Raw genomic sequence first — 22500 nt, 5'->3', positions numbered from 1 at the left:
AATGTTTTTTAAAGAAATGTATCGTCATTGTTTTATTGTTGAGTATTGTGACTAAAGCACTGATATTCAAAAATACCAGTGTCCAATGCCATTTTCAAACAGTTTTACCTAGTGCAAAATAAATTGAGGATGACCTCCCTCTCGTGTTTTCTCGCATTGAGTGTCCTATGTCATTTTCAAGCAGTTTTACTGCGGAAAAAAAACAAAATTGAAAACACATATTAGATTGCACCATACTACACATTAATTTCCAAAATTATCAACACAAGAGAGCGGACACACCTGGCACTCTCCCCTCAGCCTCCCACGTGTTCTCCACCTGTACTTTCGAATTCTCCCCTGACAGATATCGTAGTGAAAATAATGACATGATAACCATTCAAATTAAGCAGTACTATATGTTTCAATACTGGCTATAGGAGAGCTTTTTAGGTATATTTCCTTGTGACTTTGAAATTTATTCTGTTGGTTTCACATTTTTCAACCTTCATGTGGTAACTGATTATAAGCCAGCAGGGTAAACAGGGATTTGAAAGGTCTTCCCTGTTGCTGTATTTTTGTAAACGTTACAAATACATTCAATAATATTTAACTTTACTAAGTTTCGGGGGAGGGGTTCAGTCAAAATTTCTATCTCAGAGAGGGTAGGTACCCCAGTTCGTCATGGTTGGCAGGGGATTATTCAAATTTTGGAGTTTCTGGTGTAATTCCTCCACCCCCCCCCCCCCGTAAATAATGACGACTCCCATGGGAGGTAAATTTTTGTAAGGTTCCGTTTTAGCTAACCCGAAATGACATTGTCTTTCGCCCTTTTTTTCATTAAAACATATCCTTGACCCCATTAACCTTTGAGTGTGAAATGCTGCCTTCAACCCATTTTGTATGGAAAACAACGTCCGTCGTCATTCACTCAGTTGTGAGGTGAAAAAATCGTTTAATCCTTTCAGTATTGCTTCGTAGCCCTTCACTTTCCTTTACTCTCTTTCGTTTAATAGTCTCACACATATAAAGCCTACATAAGCCAAACACGGAAGCCCAACATCAATGGTCAAACGTTTGACACGTTACAATTAGTGACTATACAAACACCGCTGACGGTTCAGCTTATGACCCCTCTAAGAGTCTTATGTACGGTTCCGTGACCTGCGCAACGACGACCCATGGCCTTGTGACCTATATTTTCAGGGGCGCTGCATGTTACAGGGTAACTAACAAAGATGGCGAATGTGGCTGTTTTAGTTGCTGTGGCTATTGTCGTCATTTCGATTATCAATTCCTAAGACCGATGTTCACAGCTCACTCTTCAAAGGTAAGCTAATTTGTAATCTTTAGTGAATTCGTTTCATGTATAAGTAGGCCTAGTACTTCAAGAACCCTGATGTGCGCGATCTTTTAGAAGTAGGCTGCCAAGTGACTGCTATTGCCTTTGGTACGGCGAACGCCCCTCTTAGCTGTTATGCACGACAGAGTGGCGTTAACCTTGTACTTAACCACAAACAACTGTGGATGTAACTCAGCTCCGTCAGTCAAGGCTTCCTGTCAAGCATAAAGTGGCAAGATTTCCTGATCTTATAGAATTCGCCAATCAAAGCAACATGTAGGCTAATCTTTCTATGCATAGTTTAGTCTGGTTCCCTGACCCATTTTCCCCGGTAGAGGGCGTGGGGAAAAATAGGGTCAGGTACCGGGTAGCCATCTTGAACAGAATTTTGTTCAAGATGGCGAGGTTAGTCACCTGACAGAACATGCTACAACAAATATGGCTGCTACCATAAAACGCCGGTCAAAATTCGACTGGATCAGAATTATGTTCAAACACTGGTATCCGAACCAAAAACATTGGCACACGAGACGGGAAACATAAACTGAAAGGATTAATCCAGAAGTACGGGGAAATACAGGTGATTGAAGGCTTGCTGTGATATCGCAGTAGTACTTGTGGCGTGTATCGCCGCCTTGGGGCGTGACCCCAATGACCCGAGCACGTTCGATACACGCCACAAGTACTGCTGCGATATCACAGCTAATTGAAAGCAAACTTTGTTGGAACTGTGAACGACGATTGATTTCGATGGATAGAATAGTGTCCGAATTTCGTGAAAAATGCCAGGCATCATGTCGACGTTCTAAAAGTATCAAGAGGTGTGCTAAACCACAGTGGCTAATCATGGAGGTAGAAAGTCTTTCTTTCTACCTCCATGGCTTTGTGGTACAAACAAGAAGTTGGTGTCAAGTGAGCCTGAAAGTGCGAAACCCGAAAAACATGAGAAAAGTTACAAGTGTTACTTTCATCCAATCACAGCTTGTTTTATTTTAACCCAATAGCGTCCATGTTTACATTTGCCGGTACCTGACCCTATATTTCCCCACGCCCTCTACCGGGGAAAATGGGTCAGGGAACCATTCTATGCATAGTACAGTTGGATACAGACTTAGACTTATGGTGGCGCTGTTGCACACAACACAGCGTATTTTGCTCAATATCACTTTTTTGCAGAGATTCATTCAATTTCCATAAATGAATCGACCAATATTTATTGATAATATTAGCTGGGACCTACTTTTTTGATGGCAAGCAGTCGTATTGAAGTTGGGCGAGAAAGAATGTAAATGAATGCTCATTAATGCAAATCCTTCCTTGGTTGTTTTTCCCCAGATTTCAACATTTCAACATTTAACTCCGCCCCGGCAGTGTCATATTTTGGGAAATTTTCACATTTTTTTGAAATACGATATAACGACACAACAATTTGACAACATAATCCTTATATTTCAAATAACAGTCTTTTCAATTTTGTTTATCTTGATTGTAATTACGTTTTTGAATGTCATTCTTTTGACCCCTGCCTGTTAAAAGTGAGAATAGACCATGCAAAACAAAATTTGCCTCCGTTTTACATATAGTCAAGTGTAAAATGAAATATTAAATTCCGTAAATTAGTATTAAGTTTTTTGCTTATAAATCAATGGAAACTAATAATTTATATCCTTGATGCTTTTCTAAAGCATGAATATAACCTCCGAAATCACGTCATCTGGAATGATCTCAGGTTCGAGAGGTGGACGTTTGCGAGATATCGGCGACTTTTCTTTTTCTGCCCACTTACAAGTCCCAGAATGTTCTTGACAATTGCATACTGCCACATATGTGTTACAGGGTAGTTTTTATGCTCCAGGGTGTTATAGATATTTGATGAGCATGGACACGGGCCTGAAGTTTACAGTACGATCATGATGATATATTACCCTCCCCACCCCCGATTACAGGGTCTAGACGTGTTAAACCTGTACTTAGGGTCGCGAAATGTTTGAACTGAGCCAGTTGAAACCATGCGAGGAACAAGTTCACAAGCAATGGAGCCAATAACAATAACGTCGTGCATTGCTTGCACCAAACCTTCGAGATCTCAACAGATATATGGGACATTTCAGTTATTTTGAAGATATTATGGCGTAAGAATTCAAATTTTAGTTGCGATGAACTGGCAAACATGTTAAGTGGTATATATTTAAATGTGACTGTTCCGGATTTCATCGCTAGGCAAAATGAGTTGACTCAAATGTGTAATGTTTCATATGCTATGTTTTGTAAACAACAAAGAAACTTATCCTTTACTCGTGTTTTGCAGGATGGTGACAAAGTCGCAAATGCTGAAGAAAACCTGTCAACAGTGAAGAAAATACCAGGAATGGAGAAACGACACCCCGAGTAGGTTTATCGTTTTTTGTTTTTTGGGTTTTTTTTGCAAGTTGAGATAGTTAATTTGATTGTGTTCTGTCGATGGAATGTGTATTTGACAAGATAACTGTCACTCCTCATAATTCTTCAGTATTTTTGTTCGGTTCCTGGTTTCATGGTTTACGCGATGCCATGACGGTGATGTAGATGTTGTTCGAAAGCGTTTGCCGTTGAGGTCATTGCAGACAAATCAAATGTGTGTTTCGAGCGAACAGATTTGAATCAGTACCTATCGAATAAGTGTTTTTTCGAAGTAACAAAACATTTATCATGTTGTAATACTTAATTAATAATTAAAATTTTTACTATATCGTAAAAATAATCACCATATTACAAGTAATATTTTTCATAACTAGGGAGGGCAATTTACAAGACATTACGGAAGCAGGTGGTTTTCCCGACTTTTTATTCAAGTTACATGACAAATATGGCCGTGTTGCGTCATTCTGGTATGGCAAGCATTATTACGTCAGTCTGGCATCACCCGAAGCCTGGAAGGATCACATTAAACTATTTGACAGACCTGGTAGGTGAATTAACATCCAAATATTATACAAATTCAGGCTCAACATGCTTTAAATTATTTAGAAATATTTCTGTGAGTTCAAATTGCTTAATTATCACAGAGGAGCTGACATAAAAGTCACTTTTTTGGTTTTGTGAAGTGCAACCATAGAGTGGCCCTAATTGCGAGTTCGTACGAGAACCGATGCAGATCATAAAATTTGATCTTTTTGTCTTGTTAATATTCTAAACAAAAGTTATGCTTAATCGTTTGGATACTTTCAAACTAAAAGGTACTTTAAAAGTAAAACCGAGACAGAAAACACAACGAGGCGCTAATCTCAAACAGGGTGTTTAAGGAGCTCTTCGAATGATACTTTTTAAAGGCAAGAACAACAGAGACAAACCAAATGCACGTAGCCAATGCCAGGGTGTCAGATTTTGTACAGTTACTGCCTCGCTTTGCGATAAAGTATGATTGAAAATACATGTGATATCGCAGTGGTGCTGTGGCGAATCGATCGCGCTCGGGACAATGGTCATCCCCGCAGAATAGCTGCTGGCCACCCCATAGACTTTTTGGTAGTTTACTAGGACACCGAAGGGTGTCGCCGATTTAGCTCGCAAAAAATGAAATCTAATCAAGAATCTTTGAATTAATATCCATTTTGAATAAATAACCATTTTCCTGTGAGCAGTCGACGGACTCTGCAACGTTTGCCCTCTCGATCTCGCGTAAAACGTAGTGAATACGTTGGAGGTCAAAAGTTTAAATTCTTGCAGAAACCGTCGACGGCTCACCGATAAATGATTGAAAATACATGTTGTTTCAGTCAACTTAGTTAGCAGGAGTAAGAGGAGGTGGTGAGTCGTAGATAGTCTGTGATAAAGTAGGTGCATATTGATTTATGGCGTCATTTTACAAGTGGTATAGCCACAAACTGATGACGTCAAAATCGCCGTACACAAAACACAGACGCCCCGTAATTGCGGCACTGACTAACTAATAAGGTTAAAATAATATGAATTTGCACTTTCTTCAAATCACTGTCACAATCTCCGACTGCTTAGTTTTTGTATCGGGTGAAGTACAGTTGGGGCCAGGAATTGGGGTTAGCTGACCAAATTGTCGGAACGGAGCGAGCGAAGCGAGCGGAGTTCCGACAATTTGGTCAGCTAACCCCAATTTCTGGCTCCCACTGTGCTTCACCCGACACAAAATCAAGCAAATGAAGACCATCACAGAGTTTTTAGGGTTAGGGTTAGTTAGTTCATGTGATCGCGGCAATAATTTCGTCTCATTCCGGGTACAATATGTCCCCTCTCACGTTTTATTCATCAAATTTGTTGTCATGTACAAACTGACCCCGACGGCAATGGCCATATTGACCCCTTTTCAATATAGCCGTTGCCAAAGACGGCACACAGTTACATAACAGAATTCAGAGTTCATTCAAATGCAAATAATAATCAATATGACGGCCAAAAATCTTTGTATGTTTTCATTTGCATTACTTCTTCTACAGACCAAAAATCACACCTGTACATTAGTTCAAACTCTGTTATTGATTGGTTTAATTTTTTGTCCACAAATTTGTTTCCTTTATCTTCGCGATATGCCTTCCAATAGATTTTTAGCCAGGCTGTATTATGGAAATTTATGAATACACGGATGTAAACCAAAAAAAAATCTATATTGAATTCAAGTTCCGGAAGTCCAAATACAGCTTGAGTCGACACAGTGACAGACATTTGGTGATTTGAGTCATTGGTCGCGATATTTGTGCTTCCTTTTTAATTTCTGTTGACCGGCGTACGAATGCCAATGCTTTATCGATTTGTTCCTACAGGTTCCGATATTATTCCGATGAATGGTAGGGGCCTTATTCTTCGTTGTCCAAGTCTCCTCAGTTCTCTCATTTCACCGCTAATCATTGTCTTCATTTTGTGGATCCTCAAACCTTCGCCCACACCAACTTTGAAGGCATGTGGATGCATGCCATGCGAATTGGATTGGCTTCACGCCTTCAGACTTATTTCCAACTTATCTTTACGAGTTCATGTGGCGGTGGCGTTTCGGCGATAAAGCTAAGGCGTGCTTGTTCATTTCAATTCTCTGTCCTTCAAGTTTACAGTCCCCTTCATCGATTAATTGCAACTCTGCACATAACACCTTATTATGCCAAATGTTTTGAGACGGTCTAAAAACTAATATCACGCCTTCATTGACAACTCAGGAGCCACTGCTGCCGCTGATGTGTGACACTAAGAATTCACAAACCAGACCAAGTTCGTGCTATATATGCACCCTAAATCATTATATTGGCGGCGAATTTCGTTTGCTTCTGTACTTAAAGGGAAACCTAAGTCCAGCGACATTGACAGTTTATCCCTTCCAAATCACCCTTGAGTAAAATGCAGCTCAAATTTGCAACATAATTGCACGCGCTGACGACTACGGCACGACGAAAAGAGAACTTGAAGTAGACGACATTTATGGAAATGAGCCCGGAATTCCATGGGCGCGAAAGGGCTCATGGGAGAAGCGTGCGTGACGTCATCGGCGATACAGACGATTGTAGCTTGCAGCTTGAGGAGTACTGTGAACAGTTTAGCGCGTTCGTAAGACGACTATGGAGAGTTCGGACAGCGATATTTCTGACATCGAGTATTACTTTTCCCTGACTGAAATCAAACCATACTAATTTGAACCTGTCCAAGATATGTAATAATTAGAAAGCATCTCAAAACATCGTTCATATCTTGGTTGCTTGCGTTTTGTGTATGATTCAGCGGAGGGAGTCACTGTGCTTGTACAGACCCCGAACTGGATTGGAGAGACTGAGTGACCCTCCGGGGTGACCCTGCGATCCTTCAACGCTACGTTTCTAAAACAGAGTTTTCTGTATCAATCGCTTAAAATAAATTTTTGGTTCGTGAATGATACGGAATGATTGACTGATTGTATGTGTTACCGTGTAAGTCGAGCTTGGCCAGATCTTTGAGGTTGCGAAATCTCCGATATGTATCAGAAAATATTTATTCGCGATTTGACAAATCTATATAGTGTCGTCTGTTTTTCGAAGCTGGTGTCGAACTTAGGAAGTCGGACTTACTCAGATCTACAAAGTGATGAAATCGCCGATATAATGAATATTTGCCCGCTATTTAAAAAAATAGTATGTTGAAGACCAGCCCAAACTCCCGATGATTTCCGATATGTCCTCTGTTCAAGTCCCGATCGCCAAGTAAAAATGTTTACATGTAAAGAATGTAGGCCCTAATTTGTGCAAGGGCCTCCCGAGTCCCGATGATATCCGATCGGCCCTCTCGACGAAGTCCCGTGTGGACATTTAATGAAAAAATGCTTTACATGTAAAAAATGTATTTCGTGCATTAATAAATCTAATAATTTAAAACATACAGTATTCTTGACTTCTGGCCAAGGATGCTATTTTTGAACTAAGAGTCGGACAGAGGTATTCGGGTGGTCAGATCTGTTAGGTGGTGAAATCTCTGATATACATCGGATATTTGCCCATTATTTGACAAAGTATCGTCTAGTATCAGAGTTAAAGTCCTAAGTCGCCGATATTTATCGGATAAATATCCGTGATTTCGTAGACCCGGCATGCCAACACCACACAGTGCAAGTAAATCTAGGATCGTCTGGTATCGATATTAGCCAAGGAGTTCTGGCGCAATTGATATTTATCGGGTAAATATTCGGCGATTTCTCACACCCGGCGCGCCGAGACACAGTAGGCAAAAAGTCATTCCAATATCTTGTAATATCAATATTACAAGGTATAGTCCCGAAATTGCCTATATTTATTGGTTATATATCGGAGATGTGGCAGACCCGGGATGTCAAGATAAGAGACGCTTTGTGTAGTTTCGTCTTCGGATTTTAGAGTCCCGAAATCGCCAATATTAATATTTATCTGGTTAAAACCGGCGATAGTAGGCTGACTCAGCATGTCAAAATACGAACCGCATTGTGTAGTATCGTCTTGTATCGGTATCAGAATCCCGAAATCCCTTATAAAACAATCATCCTGAAAGAATTAGAACATAACGTTGTATTATTGAATGTTCTTTTAGCACGACCAAACATTTTCATTACCTGAACTAGTAACGTTACTAGTTCAGGTAATGAAAATGTTTGGTCGTGCTAAAAGAACATTCAATAATACTATGTATTACCGACCTGAAGAACATGATAAGGGATATAATGTTGTATCTTTTACAGATTTTTAAACTCGCCCGACTTTCTTTAGCCACTGTCTTCGAAAAAGCTGTTCTGTGGGAAGACGATAAAAGCTGACTCCGTTTGTTCTTCCCTGAGTGATTTTTGCACTCAACTGAACAACAGTTAACTATTTTTTATGCTACTGAGCATTAAAGAATCGTAACGTGCAGAACTGCACTCCTGCAGTCATAGACTCCAATGCTTTGTAGGCTGTCACACACGTTCGTGTATCGCCGATGACGTCACGCACGCTCCTCCCATGAGCCCTTTCGCGCCCATGGGATTCCGAGCTCATTTCCATAAATGTCGTCTACTTCAATGTCTCTTTTCGTCGCTCCGTAGTCGTCGGCGCGTGCAATTATGTTGCAAATTTGAGCTGCATTTTATTCAAGGGTGATTTTGGAAGGGATAAACGGTCAATGTCGCTGGACTTAGGTTTCCCTTTAATTCACTTCGTCGATCGGCGGAATTTTTATAATGTAACTTTCGTGGCATATCAAACGAATCGTTGTTGACGTTTTCATCTACAATAGCAATGAAATATTGCATTGCATATATGTTGAGTGACGAACCACTTTTATATAAAAGTGTATTCTGTCAAAAACGGAAACACATCTTTCGTATTGTAAAAAAGCAGCAAATGACAAATTCAATAATGAATGTCATAACACAAAGTTTTCAACATATAAAACATCCTAAGCAAGTGACAATTTATACTTTAACTGTGAAAATACAACAAATAATATGAAAAATATTCAAAAAATAACAAATCTGCACAACAAACACGACAATGCAGGCATAAAGAATCAATGAAGAGGCAAAAAATTCAATAAAAGAGAGAAAATGCGTAAAAGACTTTCAAATCATTACAAGTGAACATTATAAATTCATCAGTTCCTGCTTAGCATTATCATCCTAACGTTTATATGAAACATTGCACCCCTCTCTCGCAACTTGTTCTCGTGGAGTACAGGTTATAGGTAGTGCTTCACATGCTGCAGGTGCTGGGTTCGACCCCTGGTAGCGGTAATAGTTGTTGTGTAAAGAAAACGTAACTTATAAATAACACTTCTCTCCCTTGTCATTAATCAACCGTTGCTTCCACATAGGTATCAGGCTGGCTGAAGAAGACATGGATAGAGTAATAGGATACTGCAAAATGAGGGAAAGGAGTGTGAAAGGAGTGAAAATAGTAAAAAATTGGGACCCTTCTTTTCATTCATTTCCCCCTAAGTTTCCAAGCCCCCATTCCTAACTCTTACCCCCAAAATAATTTATCGCCCCTTTTAGAACGTAACCTTTGACCTCATTTCCATAAGTACGCACATCTTTGACGTCATCAGTTTGTGGCTATACCACTTGTAAAATGGTGCCTGATTGATTCAAAGATTAAGCAACTTCATTATTTTATGAGCTAAATCAGCGACACCGATCGGCGTTGTAGTAAATGGCGTCATTTTACAAGTGGTATAGCCACAAACTGATGACGTCCAATTGCCCTGCACAAAACAAAGTGCCATAATTACAAGTCGTCTGCGTTTTGTGTTCGGCGATTTCATGTCATCGTTTTATGGCTATACCACTTGTAAAATGGTGCCTACTAGCTACCAAAAAAGTATATGGGGTGGCTCGTAGGGATTCTTTGGCGACAACCCTTGAGCCGAGCGCGATCGATACGCCACAGCACCGTTGCGATATTACATCTACATTAACAAATGCCCTTGTTAAACATCGCCATTACTCGACATGGATATAATACAGTAAAGACAATGAAGTATGTGAATGTTTCAAAACGTATTAAAAATGTCCAAATCACGGATTTGTCCCCCTTGCAGTTGAGCTGTTTGATTTTCTGACGCCATTAATCGGTGATATCAGCCTCCAGACAACCAATGGTAAAGAAGGCAAACACAGGCGGAAGATATATGATGTTGCGTTCCAAAATGAGGCCGTGAAGAATTACTACAAATGTATTCAAGAGGTAAAATAGTACGAACCATATTTTTATACCTGTGAAAATAAGTCTCCGTGATTCCTCCACAATAAGTAACGAGAGAATTTGGAATTTTTATTTTTAAAATGACGCGTACATTTTCAGGAACAAACACTAACTATTTTTCTAATTAAAACAATTCTACACAATACATCTTCGAACAGTCCGTTCAAAACGCCGGGTAGAACATATAATGATTACAAGTTTCATGTTATATTTATCTACGTACAAACATGCACATAATTACACAAACTATCAATCAAGTAATTGCGTATGTATGTAATTACATACCACTGTCAAATCATTATATTTTTGATCGGATTCGAACCAACAACGTACAGCACCTGGTCATATAGCGAAGGCATAACAGTCAAAACAGCCCGGCCAAATCCCTGCCTTATTATCCACGAAAGACACGTAGATGAAAAAAAGCATACATACCTGCGTGTACACATACGCACACAAATACATCCATACATACATTACCTACCTACCTACCTACATACCACATACATACATACATACATACATACATACATACATACATACATACCTACCTGCCTGCCTGCCTGCAAGCTACATACATACATACATACATACATACATACATACATACATACATACATACATACATACATACATACATACATACATACATACATACATACATACATACATACATACATACATACATACATACATACATACATACATACATACATACATACATACATACATACATACATACATACATACATACATACATACATACATACATACATACATACATACATACATACATACATACATACATACATACATGCATACACGCATACATACATACACGCATACATACATACATACATACATACATACATACATACATCATACATACATACATACATACATACATACATACATACATACATACATACATACATACATACATACATACATACATACATACATACATACATACATACATACATACATACATACATACATACATACATACATACATACATACATACATACATACGCACATACGTACGCACGTACGTACGTCCTGTATTCCGAACTATTGACTTACCGCTGGTTACTTACACTGTTCTTTCTTTCCAAAGGTCGCTGATGATACATTGGAGACCCTTTCCTCCATTCCTCCGGGTGAAACTATACCTCTGCAACCGCACTTATCATCTTATGTAAGCAGGGCTTTCGGAAGGGTGTCTTATGGTGACTTCTTCAAAGACGAAGAGAAAGTCATTGAACTCCGCGACACCTACGAGACTGTAAGTGCAATTGTCTTACATATTGTGCAGATAATTGAGGGTGTAGGGAACTATCTGAAATGTTGTTGGCACTGCAATTTAGGGCAGATCGGATTCAATGTATTAGACTAGGTTTACAGGTACATAGTAAGAGTACATAGAGTATCGCAATTGTGATAATAAAAGGTTATTCAAAAAATATCGGTATTTATGTCCGAGTACATCGTGCAGTGGAGGTATTGTCCGAGATGGACAAAATCCCGGTATTTTGAGATTGATTTATTATAATGCACATTGTTAGTCCAATTTTACCAGACAGAAAGCCGAAATTCAGGTGATGGCAAGTAGAGGGGAATGCGTTCAGCGCGTCCGCTAAACGCACAATGAAGTTGATGTCAAACCACGCAGCGCAGTACGAGTGATAGAAATTGGACGTCAGCGGCATAATCATACTCAAATTCACAGGCGTTGGACTAGGCACTAATCATTGCATGATATACTGACTGTTAAGAAGCAATATGTTTGTAAATAATGTAAAATCTTCCCTTGTTTTTCCCCGTGTCGACGTAAGGGTGTTACGAGGTCAAAGGTCAAATAGCGTCTGATATCACTTAAAGTTATTGTACTCCACGTCAAAGTTATCGGACTCCGCGTCCTCTGATACCGTAACTTACTGTACGACGAAACTCCCAAGGTTACAGACGCAGGTGTAAATTAATAGCTCTTACGATACTCACACTACCTAGCTACTACCAAGGAGCGAATCTGTAAATTATGCACTGGTATTATCCAAATAAAAAAAACGAATAAGCTATCGTCATCAACAGGAATAACCATATTGAAACGTTGTCACTTAAGCCATAGATTATTTGATGAAGCTTTGTCATCTGTTGGTTGGAAACAAGTTAGTGAAAGTTAGGGGATTAAAGTGGACGAATTTCACTGTCCATCAAACTAAGATCGAGTCAAGCATTCACCTTTGTTCATGATCCTTTCCAGACCATGGAGGCGCTTAACCAGAAGATGTCTGACGTTGGACCTGCAAATGAAGAGAAATTCAATACGGGTTTGTTATGTTATCTCTACTATACTCCCAACAACAAGCCGACGTGGCTGTAACCATAATCTTACATCCAATCCAAGCTTCTACATAGGCTACAATTCAAATAGCAGCGAGGGATCTTCCACGGGAGGCTGTGTGATTCTCATAGGTTATAATATAAGCATACGGTGCATGTTGGCTTAAACGGCGTCTGTTTCGAAGATTACGGCAATTGTGATCGCAAACAAGGCGTTACTTGAAAATAATTTATTAGAAAGACGGCGATCTGCACTTCCATTCTTTTACCCCTAGCAAATTGTCAAATGTTGTTACAGACGCAAAGTCAGCCATAGAATATTAGCATGCTAATTTATTTTCGCATATCTAGAAGAGCGTATTACAGCCAGTATGGATTTAGACAGTGGTAGAGTTATAAAATTAAGTTCTTTAATCTGACAGATGTACATCACACCCTTCTATCTCCTTGATGTTAAGCAGCGAAGTCCCTAAATCCCTCCAACGTTATTAGGCGATGCAATTTATATAGTACACCCTGCAACACAATGTTGAGTTAAGCAAAACATCCTGTTTGGGAAGTCATTTATCAGAATGGTGTTAAGTCATGGTTTCGTAATGCCTTCTAAAATATATATTGAACCTAAATGTTGTTGGCTTAAATAAACCTTTCTCCGTTTCCACGCATTTTTTGATCTTGGTCATCCATATTGGATCCGTCCAGTATTTCGAACACAATAAACAAACAGATAGACAAACCAAGCCATCAGAAAAACTACCAGGTTTACGAGTGATATTATTAGTGAAAACCTAACTTTAAATTTTTGCTCCATTTTTCAGCCTTGAATGCCTGGCGTGGGCTGATACAAGAAGCAATTCAACACCGACGTGACAATCCTCCACTGAGGGAGGAAGACAGGAACTTCCTTGATGTGCTCATTGATTTCTGCGCAACTGACGAACTATTGTTCAGCGACGCTTCCCTGTTCTTCCTTGGTGGTTACCATACTACTGCCTACAGTAAGTAAATGAAATATTCCCCTGAATATTCGCGATAGTACGGTAAGTAATGGAACACTGTAGAAAACATACCGGACTGCATTTTTTTCGAGGGATAAGGTCAAAATTGATTGAAATTTTGTCCGCTCCTTTGTTTTATTATTCCTAAACAGATACAATATAAATAATGTTGACTGACACAGTGACGTGACCAAAACAAGACTGTCACATTTCCCCGCTAAATTCATAGATTTTAAAAACTTTCAACATATCTGCTCAACATCTCTGTCTCTTCTGCATATTGTGAAAGAGCAATTATCAGTCAACATTACAGACACCACGGCCTGAATAAAAATATGAAATATGTATGAAATATTTAAAAATGTCCGAAAAATGTAAAATGTTGCTCTATTTTTTAGGTTTTTGAAGAAAAATCCTGTGAAAAGTTAATGGTTTTGAATTTGTCAGTGGTCGTTTACACGAGCTTTTTTCGGTGTCACTTTGGGAGCGCGCCTGTATAGAGCGCCCTCAGAAGAAGTAAATAATTATTTAAAGTTGTTACCTCTAAACTTCAAATCTGGCGCGACTTACCCGGCTGCTTGTAACTCGTTTGACTTTTTTCACTTTTTAAACACTTTGCACGCGCTTCCTGGACGCTGTTCAAGCCTGTTCATGGACCGTGTCTTGTGTTTTCTGGTCAATACTTTATTCTACTTAATATATATTAACGATTAAGTTTAAATAAATTTTTGTCTCGAAGTTGAAATATATTCTTTATTCCAATATGTGATTTTTGCTAGCAAATATAGCCTGTTGATTACGTGACTTCGTCAAAATCTAAATTTTTGCTAAAATTCTGTCTATACATACTGATAGACATTTATTGTTGCAATTATTAAAGTTATTTCTATCAGAACTTTCTAAAAAACTTCATCCTTACCTGCTGTAAAATATTAAGTATGAAACCCATGCCTTAACGTACTGCGTGTTCATATTATCATCCTTGATAAAGTTCTTGTTACATCGCCCTAACCTTTACAAAAATCACAATATTTGATGAAACCACATATGCTCATGTGTTAACAAGATTGGTTATGTCGATGTAGTAGCATTTATTATATATACAGAGGCACACCGTGCGTGAAAACCCCATAATACTTACAGCATAGCATGGATTATTGCCTGTATTTTAGCTGAATAGTGCATATATAGATGAATACAGTCAAGAATCCGTTGCTTGTATTCAGCACGCTTACATTATTATTATTGTCATTATTGCTATTAAACTTTATTTAAACTCGATAGACTGTAGAGCTAAAGACTCTTCTCACACAGTGTCGAGATGCAAGAAAATACAATATGTACATTAAAAAACAGAAAAAATAAAACGGAACGGGGAAAAAACACCCATTAAGATAGCAAGAAACAGACGACAAAATATAAAAAAATTGCCAAAAACGGCTTTACGCCTGTATTCATGTGGACTCATGTGAATTTACATGTATTATTCTGTAATACAGTGAACAAATTAGTGTGAATTTATTTGTATTATCACGTTTTGATGCAGTGGCCAATTTTTGTAAGCTTTGCATGGTAATGATAAACATGTAAAAGATGTATGTGTCCATTGCACCTAATTGATGAATATCTAACATCTCTAACTTGCAGATTATATGCCTTACCATCCCTGTGACTTTAGCAAAGCTTCTAAATCTGACAAGACACTGGTTATTGTTGGTATTTAAACTAATCAAAATTCATGCTCCAATAAACCTACATGTCACCCAGGATTCAACTTCTTTCTCCTAGTGCTTGTATGGGCGATATACTTTTTGGCACAAGACATGGAAATACAGGACAAGCTTCACGAAGAACTAGTCGAAGTCCTCGGGAATGAACGAAATATTGATTTTCAAAACCAAAGTCAGTTAAGGTAATCACTCTATTATATTCGTTTTTCTCGACTTTCAGACGAGTATTAAAGAGGCACTCCCACTTGGTAACATTTTTAAAACACATATTTTTAATACCAACGGTCGATATACTCACTTAGCTGGATGCACAAATAAAAAGATTTTGAGGTTGTCAGTGATTTCATAAATTATATCTTAAAGAAATCATGTTGCTTTTTTTGTCCCACCCATCGTCGTACATGTGTGCTAGCTTAAAAGAGATGTACAGCTTAACTTTATGTCCCAGAGAGAATTACCTTGGCTACATTGAAAGTTCCATACACGACCGTCAAATGGAATAATTTTTCATTTCTACATGTCATAATGGATTTTTTCTAAGCGATTGCAGTATTTTGTTGAAATGGTGACCTTGTCAGTAGATATTGCTTCTTTGGGATTGTGTCAAGTCAAGTTTGCTTAAACAGTTTTCTGCACATAAAATTTACTTGTAATATCCAGCAAACGTATAAGCTTTGTAGCGTACGGACACTTTACTCTCTAAGCCTGCAGTAAAAAATTTTACCAAAAGGTAAAGGAGATGCCCCATATTCTTTTTAACAGATACCTCAAGAGAGTTCTGGATGAAACCCTACGCTGTGCTGTACTTGCCCCATTTGCTGCAAGAGTGAATTACGAAGCGGACATGAAAGTGTTGGATTACACTATTCCAAAAGGAGTAAGAAGCAATACTTATTAGGAGTTGTAGGGTGTTTTACATTTCAAATTAAGGGCAACTGTATCAAATGCGTATCAGAAGTCTGATTAAGTCAATCTAAATATGCGCCTCGGGGGACATATATTCGGATTCTCAAACTTTTGTCATTTTCTGAGTTACCTCTTCTTAGGGATCATTTTGAAGACCATGGTCTAAGAAAACTTTCTCTGTCTGAGTTTATTCAGAAACTCAATATTTAATGTTTCCCATTAATTAAAAAAGGGAGAGCGGCCATTTTGTATTCAACATATCAATGAAAAGTGGTATTTTGTTTCTCTAGTACTAAAATTGGTACAGTGAACCATGATTTTCATTCTTGATTTTGAAAGATAACGATGGAAAGATTCCCCGAGGAAAGTTTGAGCAAACGTTTAAGTCTTCTACTTGCGAGACGCATACTATTTTAAATGAAAAATACACTTAAAATCTGATTGCACTGCAGTGTAACGGCCCTGCATATCAATTTGACCGTTCCCGCTAAAATGAGGGTATAAGTTTTGGCCAAATTTTCCTTAACTCTTGTTCATCGAGTCAATCAAATTTGATTATTATCCCGTGTAGAGTCGGAAGAGTTCTTTAAGCTTTCGATGATACTAATGTACGATAAAATTAATGTATGATAAAATGTTTTATCTCTCTTGTCTTTTCAGGCTGGGGTAGTACACGCCCTGGGTGTTGTTTTGGCTGACAAGACCATATGGCCCGACCCAGAAAGGTATATCTGAACTATAAAACGTAGATTGCACTCCGGGACGGACTTTCCAACTCTTAAAATTACATCACTTTGTTTAAGCTCTTGTGCAGTTCTCAAAGTCTTCATTTTGCGAAATCAACTCCAAAGTAAAAAAAAAGCAACAAATTGAAAGCAGGTCATTCTCAATATCAGATATCAATATATTTTAGGTAATATGTGTATCTATTTCTGAACTTTGCACGATACCGCATGACGGTGATCACGGAAAAAACGGTCCATGAACATTTTGATTTTCGCTGATTGGCAAAATATGTGTAAAGGGCTCGTGTCGTTTTTACTTCGCCGTAATTCGTCTCGCTGTGAACGTTGCATTCCGACTGAGTCTGATTCTGATACGAAACGGAATCATGTGATAAAGTAAGTGATCAGTCTTTTTCCTCGACATTAAAAAGTGGCTGACCGTCGAAAAACAGTGCGATACCCACAGTATTATGACTCCCCTCCCTTTCAAGGCCAAAAGTTTTTAACAAGTTGAAAAGTCATGTAAAATTATACTACAAAATATTGTAACGACCGTTCATTTAACCACCGTGATATACACACACATAATTTTGTGAAAATGGTGATCTTCATGTAATACATCATTATCTTATAAAGTAAGTCGATGCCATGTGAAGCCAAGGTGAAGGTTTGTATTCTCAACCGGACGACCTGGGCCCTAAGCAGAAAATAATTAGCAAAAACTGGATGGCTAAGCATGTGATATGCTATGTCGTGATGAGAACTGATTTGTGCATACATCTGTAAACTCTCGCTTATTCCGAAAATAAAATAAAAGTTCAACACTCACTTCCTATCGATGAATTCTAATTAATAAATCTTACTTCACTTTCATACACAGGTTCGACCCGGACCGATTTCTCCCTGAAAAACTTGCAGAGCGTCACAAGTTGGCATATTCTCCGTTTGGATTCGCTGGAAAGAGGATCTGTCCGGGATATCGTGTATCCGACGCCGAGGCTTCGGTGCTATTTGCAACACTTTGTAGAAAGTTCAAATTTCATCTAGTGGGATGTAAAAATATAAAACGAATGTATGGTTTTGTTACATTGCCGAGCGATGAAATTAAGATCACGTTAGAAAAAAGAGAATGACAACTCCGTAACACAGATCTTCTCAAATCGAAAATGGTGTAGCGAATGATAAACTTACAAGAGAATCCAAAACAGACTGTATCAAATTTCTTTGTGTCTCTTATTTTGAGCACAACAGTTTATTCAAAAATTACTCTGAATCTTTCTTATACTGCCTGCGGTATACATATAGGGTGTCGGTTTTTTCAGGTGCTTTAAAGTGCAAATGACGTTCAAAAATGTGCCAATTACTTTGAAATTAATTTGGAACTCTGCAAATATGTATTTGGCGAACCATATTTGTTTAGCACAGATGTTACGTCTTGAATCCATTACACATTAAATTTAATAAGGTTTATGGTCACATGGCCTTCTTTGTATGCGCGCCATCTTTCAGCGAAGGTACTGTATAGCCATAAAAGACCAGTACTAAAAATGTAACGTTGAGTTAGTAACGTTTCATATTTTGATGTCAAACTTCATTTTTCCGGATTGTTCTGTGGCTTGTTTTCCGAACTGCTGGTTTAACTGTTATTTCTGTTTCATGTTATATTGCCTCTTTCACAGCGTGCTTCTTTGGATTGCCGGTAACGATTGCAATATATATATATATATATATATATATATATATATATATATATATATATATATATATATATATATATATATATATATATAACTTTTAGTAGCAATTAAAATACAGTCACGTGTTCAGGGAATATCAACATGTATGCCTAGCAAGAATCCTGTCATCTCATTGACCTATGTAGGAGTCTATATTCTCCATTATTGGAATTAGGCTCTGGACGAAAAACTATAAACAATCACTGAAAAAAAAGTATCTATCTTGCCCTCATATTTTAAAAAAACCATCTGTCACCTGTTTCCAAATTCAAACAGTTCAGCACTCGCCTTTGGGTTTCTTACCCTGCATTAATAAAACGTGCTTCGCTAAGATTCACCGATTCGACCCAAACAGATTTTTCTTCGTGGTAGAAGCGGAACGTAAAAAGTTAGCATTTACTCATTTGTGAACACACCACCGCTAAGTTGAGGGAAAGAGAAGAGGCTTTATTGCAAAAAGAAGAACGGAAACACCGACAAAGTTATAAAATAAAAGCACAAAATAAAACGGCAAATCTATCGCAGTAAAGGGCATAGAACTACAAAGTTACAAAGCTAAAGTAGCCCTCAGCTGATCTCAAGCAAAAAAAGGCTAGGTACTATCAAAACTTACAATACAGAAAACAATCAAAATAGAAGTAGCAAACTAACCTTCAATAAAAATATGAGCAAAACATGTGGGAGAGGGCCCCTTCAGTCAAGCAGCAGAGGGTGGTCGTTGGATGACCTTGATGATGAATCCATCATGAGAGGCCGAATTGTGGGACAGGAGTGGAATTCCCGAGAAATGGGGGTCAGGATGGCATCCAAAGCCCGAACACTTGAGAGAAAGGGAAAAAGAGAGGAGGAGAAGGGGGTTGCAGCGGGATTGACCGAGCCGGTGTGACATGAACCAACGGTTAAATGAATGAATGGATGAATGAATAAATGGAGAGCGATGAGACAAAGGCTTGATGATGCAGTGTCGTGTGCAAAAGTGGCTGATTGCCGGGGAGGAAGATTGATATCAGTCAGAGGTAGAAGAGCTGATTGGCTAAGGGAGCGGAGGTGAAGATGTAGGGTAGGCAGATTAGCTAGATGTAATCACAAAGCACATCTGTGATCCAACACAGATTCCACTTTGTGAATACACCACTGCTAAGTTAAGGGCAAGAGGAGAGGCTTTATTGAAAAAGAAGGAGGGAAACACCGATAAAGTTATAAAATAAAAGCACAAAATGAAACGGGTAATCTATAGCATTAGCTGCGGCTGAAGTGGCTGCCCCAATGCGGAAGGAATGGCCGGCCAATAAATCTGGTTGTAGACCGATACGAGATATATAAAACAGTCCGTAGAAATGCTGTGAACGTGTGACGGTCTAACGGCGTTCTTTCTGACAGGAGAAAAAGTGGTTCGGATGCAGTGGCAGACATTGCTTGACGGACAGACATGAAACGGAGTAATACGGAGACAGTACAGATCGCGGTACCCGTGGGGAAGAGGCGCAGGTCGAAGCCGCGGCGAAATTGGTCAGGTTTTGAAGACTTCAGTCGTACTGACAGACAGGAGACCCGTCCGTTGGATGCAGTGGTGGTAACATCCCAGAAGCAGATGTTCCACTGAGGGTCCAACTTATGAGTGGCGGATGTGAACTCACTACAGCGCAGAAACCCGAAGAAAGCGAGGAGGAATGCCGATTGCAACAGAGGGTCTACATATGGGCCGAATACTCCTTCGTTAAGGATGTTGCACATGCGCCGGAAGATGTCCGCTGCAATAGGGAGGCGTGATCTTGTGGTTGAACCTTGTAAACGATGGATCCCCGTGAGAACATTCTTGAGGCGTGGGTAGGGATGGCCGTATTCTGACACAAGGGGATTGCGATGACCATTCATAATACAGTAGGAGTGTATTCCAGCTTGATACAGTACTAGTTTAATAGTGGACAGTTTAAGGTGAAGGAAGGTGGCGCAGTGGGTAACGAAATAGACTAAAAGTTCTTCGAACACATCAGGCAGAGACGTACTTAATGAAAAGTCTGACAACGAGCAGAACGTTTTCCATGCATGTAAGCTTACCCCCGACGAATAGGAACTTATTGTCCTCTTGCTAAGTGATGCTTGTTGGAAGATCGCCACAGCATTTACTCAGTTTGGATTCGCTGGTAAGAGGATATGTCCGGAATATTGCTTCGCATACGCCGAGGGTTCGGTACTATTGGTAATACTGTGTAGAGAATAAAAGTTCCATTTTGTTGCAAGGTAAAATATGCGACACACGTATGCTATCAATTCAGTCCCAAACAAAGTAATAAGAGTCGGGATAGAAAGACGAGCGTGAAGACTCCATAATGTGGTCTAAGAGGCAGCATAACTTAGAGACTGACAACTGTTCGACAAAAAATCGAAACGCAGAATCCAAAAAGTTAGTTTTGTTCTAGGAACGTGATCGTTTATTCACAATTTACCTTATGATCCTGTGCTGTTTCATGGGATATACATGTAAAGCCTAGGTGTCAGTATTTTTCGATAGCGTGTTAGTCTTTCTTCATCTATTTTCCATCTTCTGCTTGGTCAGTCATTTTGAAGCAACCTAAACTGTCCAGTAATCGCATTTACGTGAATACAATCCTGTACAATATGTTTCGCGAAAAGGGCTTTCTTGAGATATAGAAATGTGAAAGGTTATATTAATTTTGGATTCACCAATTGTTTTCATTTTTGTCATTTTGGGGCAAATTCTTGTGTAACAATGTAAGGCAGCAGCGATGACAAAGAGAAATAATGCCTAAGTGTCATGTGACTGTGTCTTTGTTTTTTGCTGTCGAAGGTTGTCAAAATCGGTAATGTTTGCTCTCCTGATGTTAATCATTTCCGTCTACATTCTTTGCCCAAAAGTTTAAACTCCATACATCCTTTTTACTCATTAAGAACTCAAAACATTTGAAAACCATTCTATTTTGATCCCATCTTTTAAAATCTCAGTCTGTATAAATAATTTTACACCAACTGTATAAATGCATCGAAATTTCGCCAACGAAGTACGGTAGCTATTGTCAATGAATAGCCGAAAGTTGGGCACAAAAGGCTTTTTAAAAAGGTTTGACTCATTTTAGATTTAGATTGATTCCATTCATAGTTTTGGTCAAGAACTTGATATTATTATATATATTTATTTAAAATATCCTCCACCAACACCACGGTACGAAGAAATAAGCTACGGCTAGCCAACAGCTGGTCTCAGTGCTCAACCTCCTTCGCTTACGTCCATCCGTCCGTGACATGGCATTTCACAGCTCCGTACACACAAAACAGGATACTGAGCATGTCAACTCAAAAACACTGCAAATAAAAATTCTCTTCTAAAATAAAAAAATGAAACCCACAGGTGTGACTAGCCTTTTTTGAAGCAGTAATTGACAACCTGTAACATTTGACAAGTTCCTCCACAGTCTAGCCAGAAACGTGCATGCCCGTAGTGGCGTACCAGCGTTTAGCAGCTCCATGGCGTGGGTGACCCATAAACAGCCTCGTTCGATTGTATATTTACAATGTATTTCAAATTTCCGTCTCCTTATAAACGTATCT

The 22500-nt window shown here is 38.8% G+C and overlaps 1 protein-coding gene across 1 annotated transcript in view; it reads left to right on the top strand.

Moving 5' to 3' along the window:
* LOC139136426 (cytochrome P450 20A1-like) overlaps positions 1 to 18673 on the top strand; it is a 91922-nt gene extending 73249 nt beyond the window's left edge. The window contains exons 2-12 of the mRNA XM_070704154.1: positions 1186 to 1309; positions 3630 to 3709; positions 4096 to 4265; positions 10331 to 10476; positions 11613 to 11780; positions 12759 to 12825; positions 13657 to 13836; positions 15625 to 15748; positions 16329 to 16443; positions 17133 to 17197; positions 18078 to 18673. Coding sequence (XP_070560255.1) covers positions 1286 to 1309; positions 3630 to 3709; positions 4096 to 4265; positions 10331 to 10476; positions 11613 to 11780; positions 12759 to 12825; positions 13657 to 13836; positions 15625 to 15748; positions 16329 to 16443; positions 17133 to 17197; positions 18078 to 18330 — 1392 coding nt within the window. The 5' untranslated portion in view covers positions 1186 to 1285 and the 3' untranslated portion in view covers positions 18331 to 18673. The remainder of the gene's footprint in view (positions 1 to 1185; positions 1310 to 3629; positions 3710 to 4095; positions 4266 to 10330; positions 10477 to 11612; positions 11781 to 12758; positions 12826 to 13656; positions 13837 to 15624; positions 15749 to 16328; positions 16444 to 17132; positions 17198 to 18077) is intronic.
* The last annotated feature ends 3827 nt before the right edge of the window (positions 18674 to 22500 follow it).

The sequence above is a fragment of the Ptychodera flava genome, chromosome 1 (genome assembly GCF_041260155.1).
Source record: "Ptychodera flava strain L36383 chromosome 1, AS_Pfla_20210202, whole genome shotgun sequence".
Lineage (NCBI taxonomy): Eukaryota > Metazoa > Hemichordata > Enteropneusta > Ptychoderidae > Ptychodera > Ptychodera flava.
The sequence above is the reverse complement of the archived record's forward strand: the minus strand, read 5'-3'. Positions and strand labels throughout refer to the sequence as shown.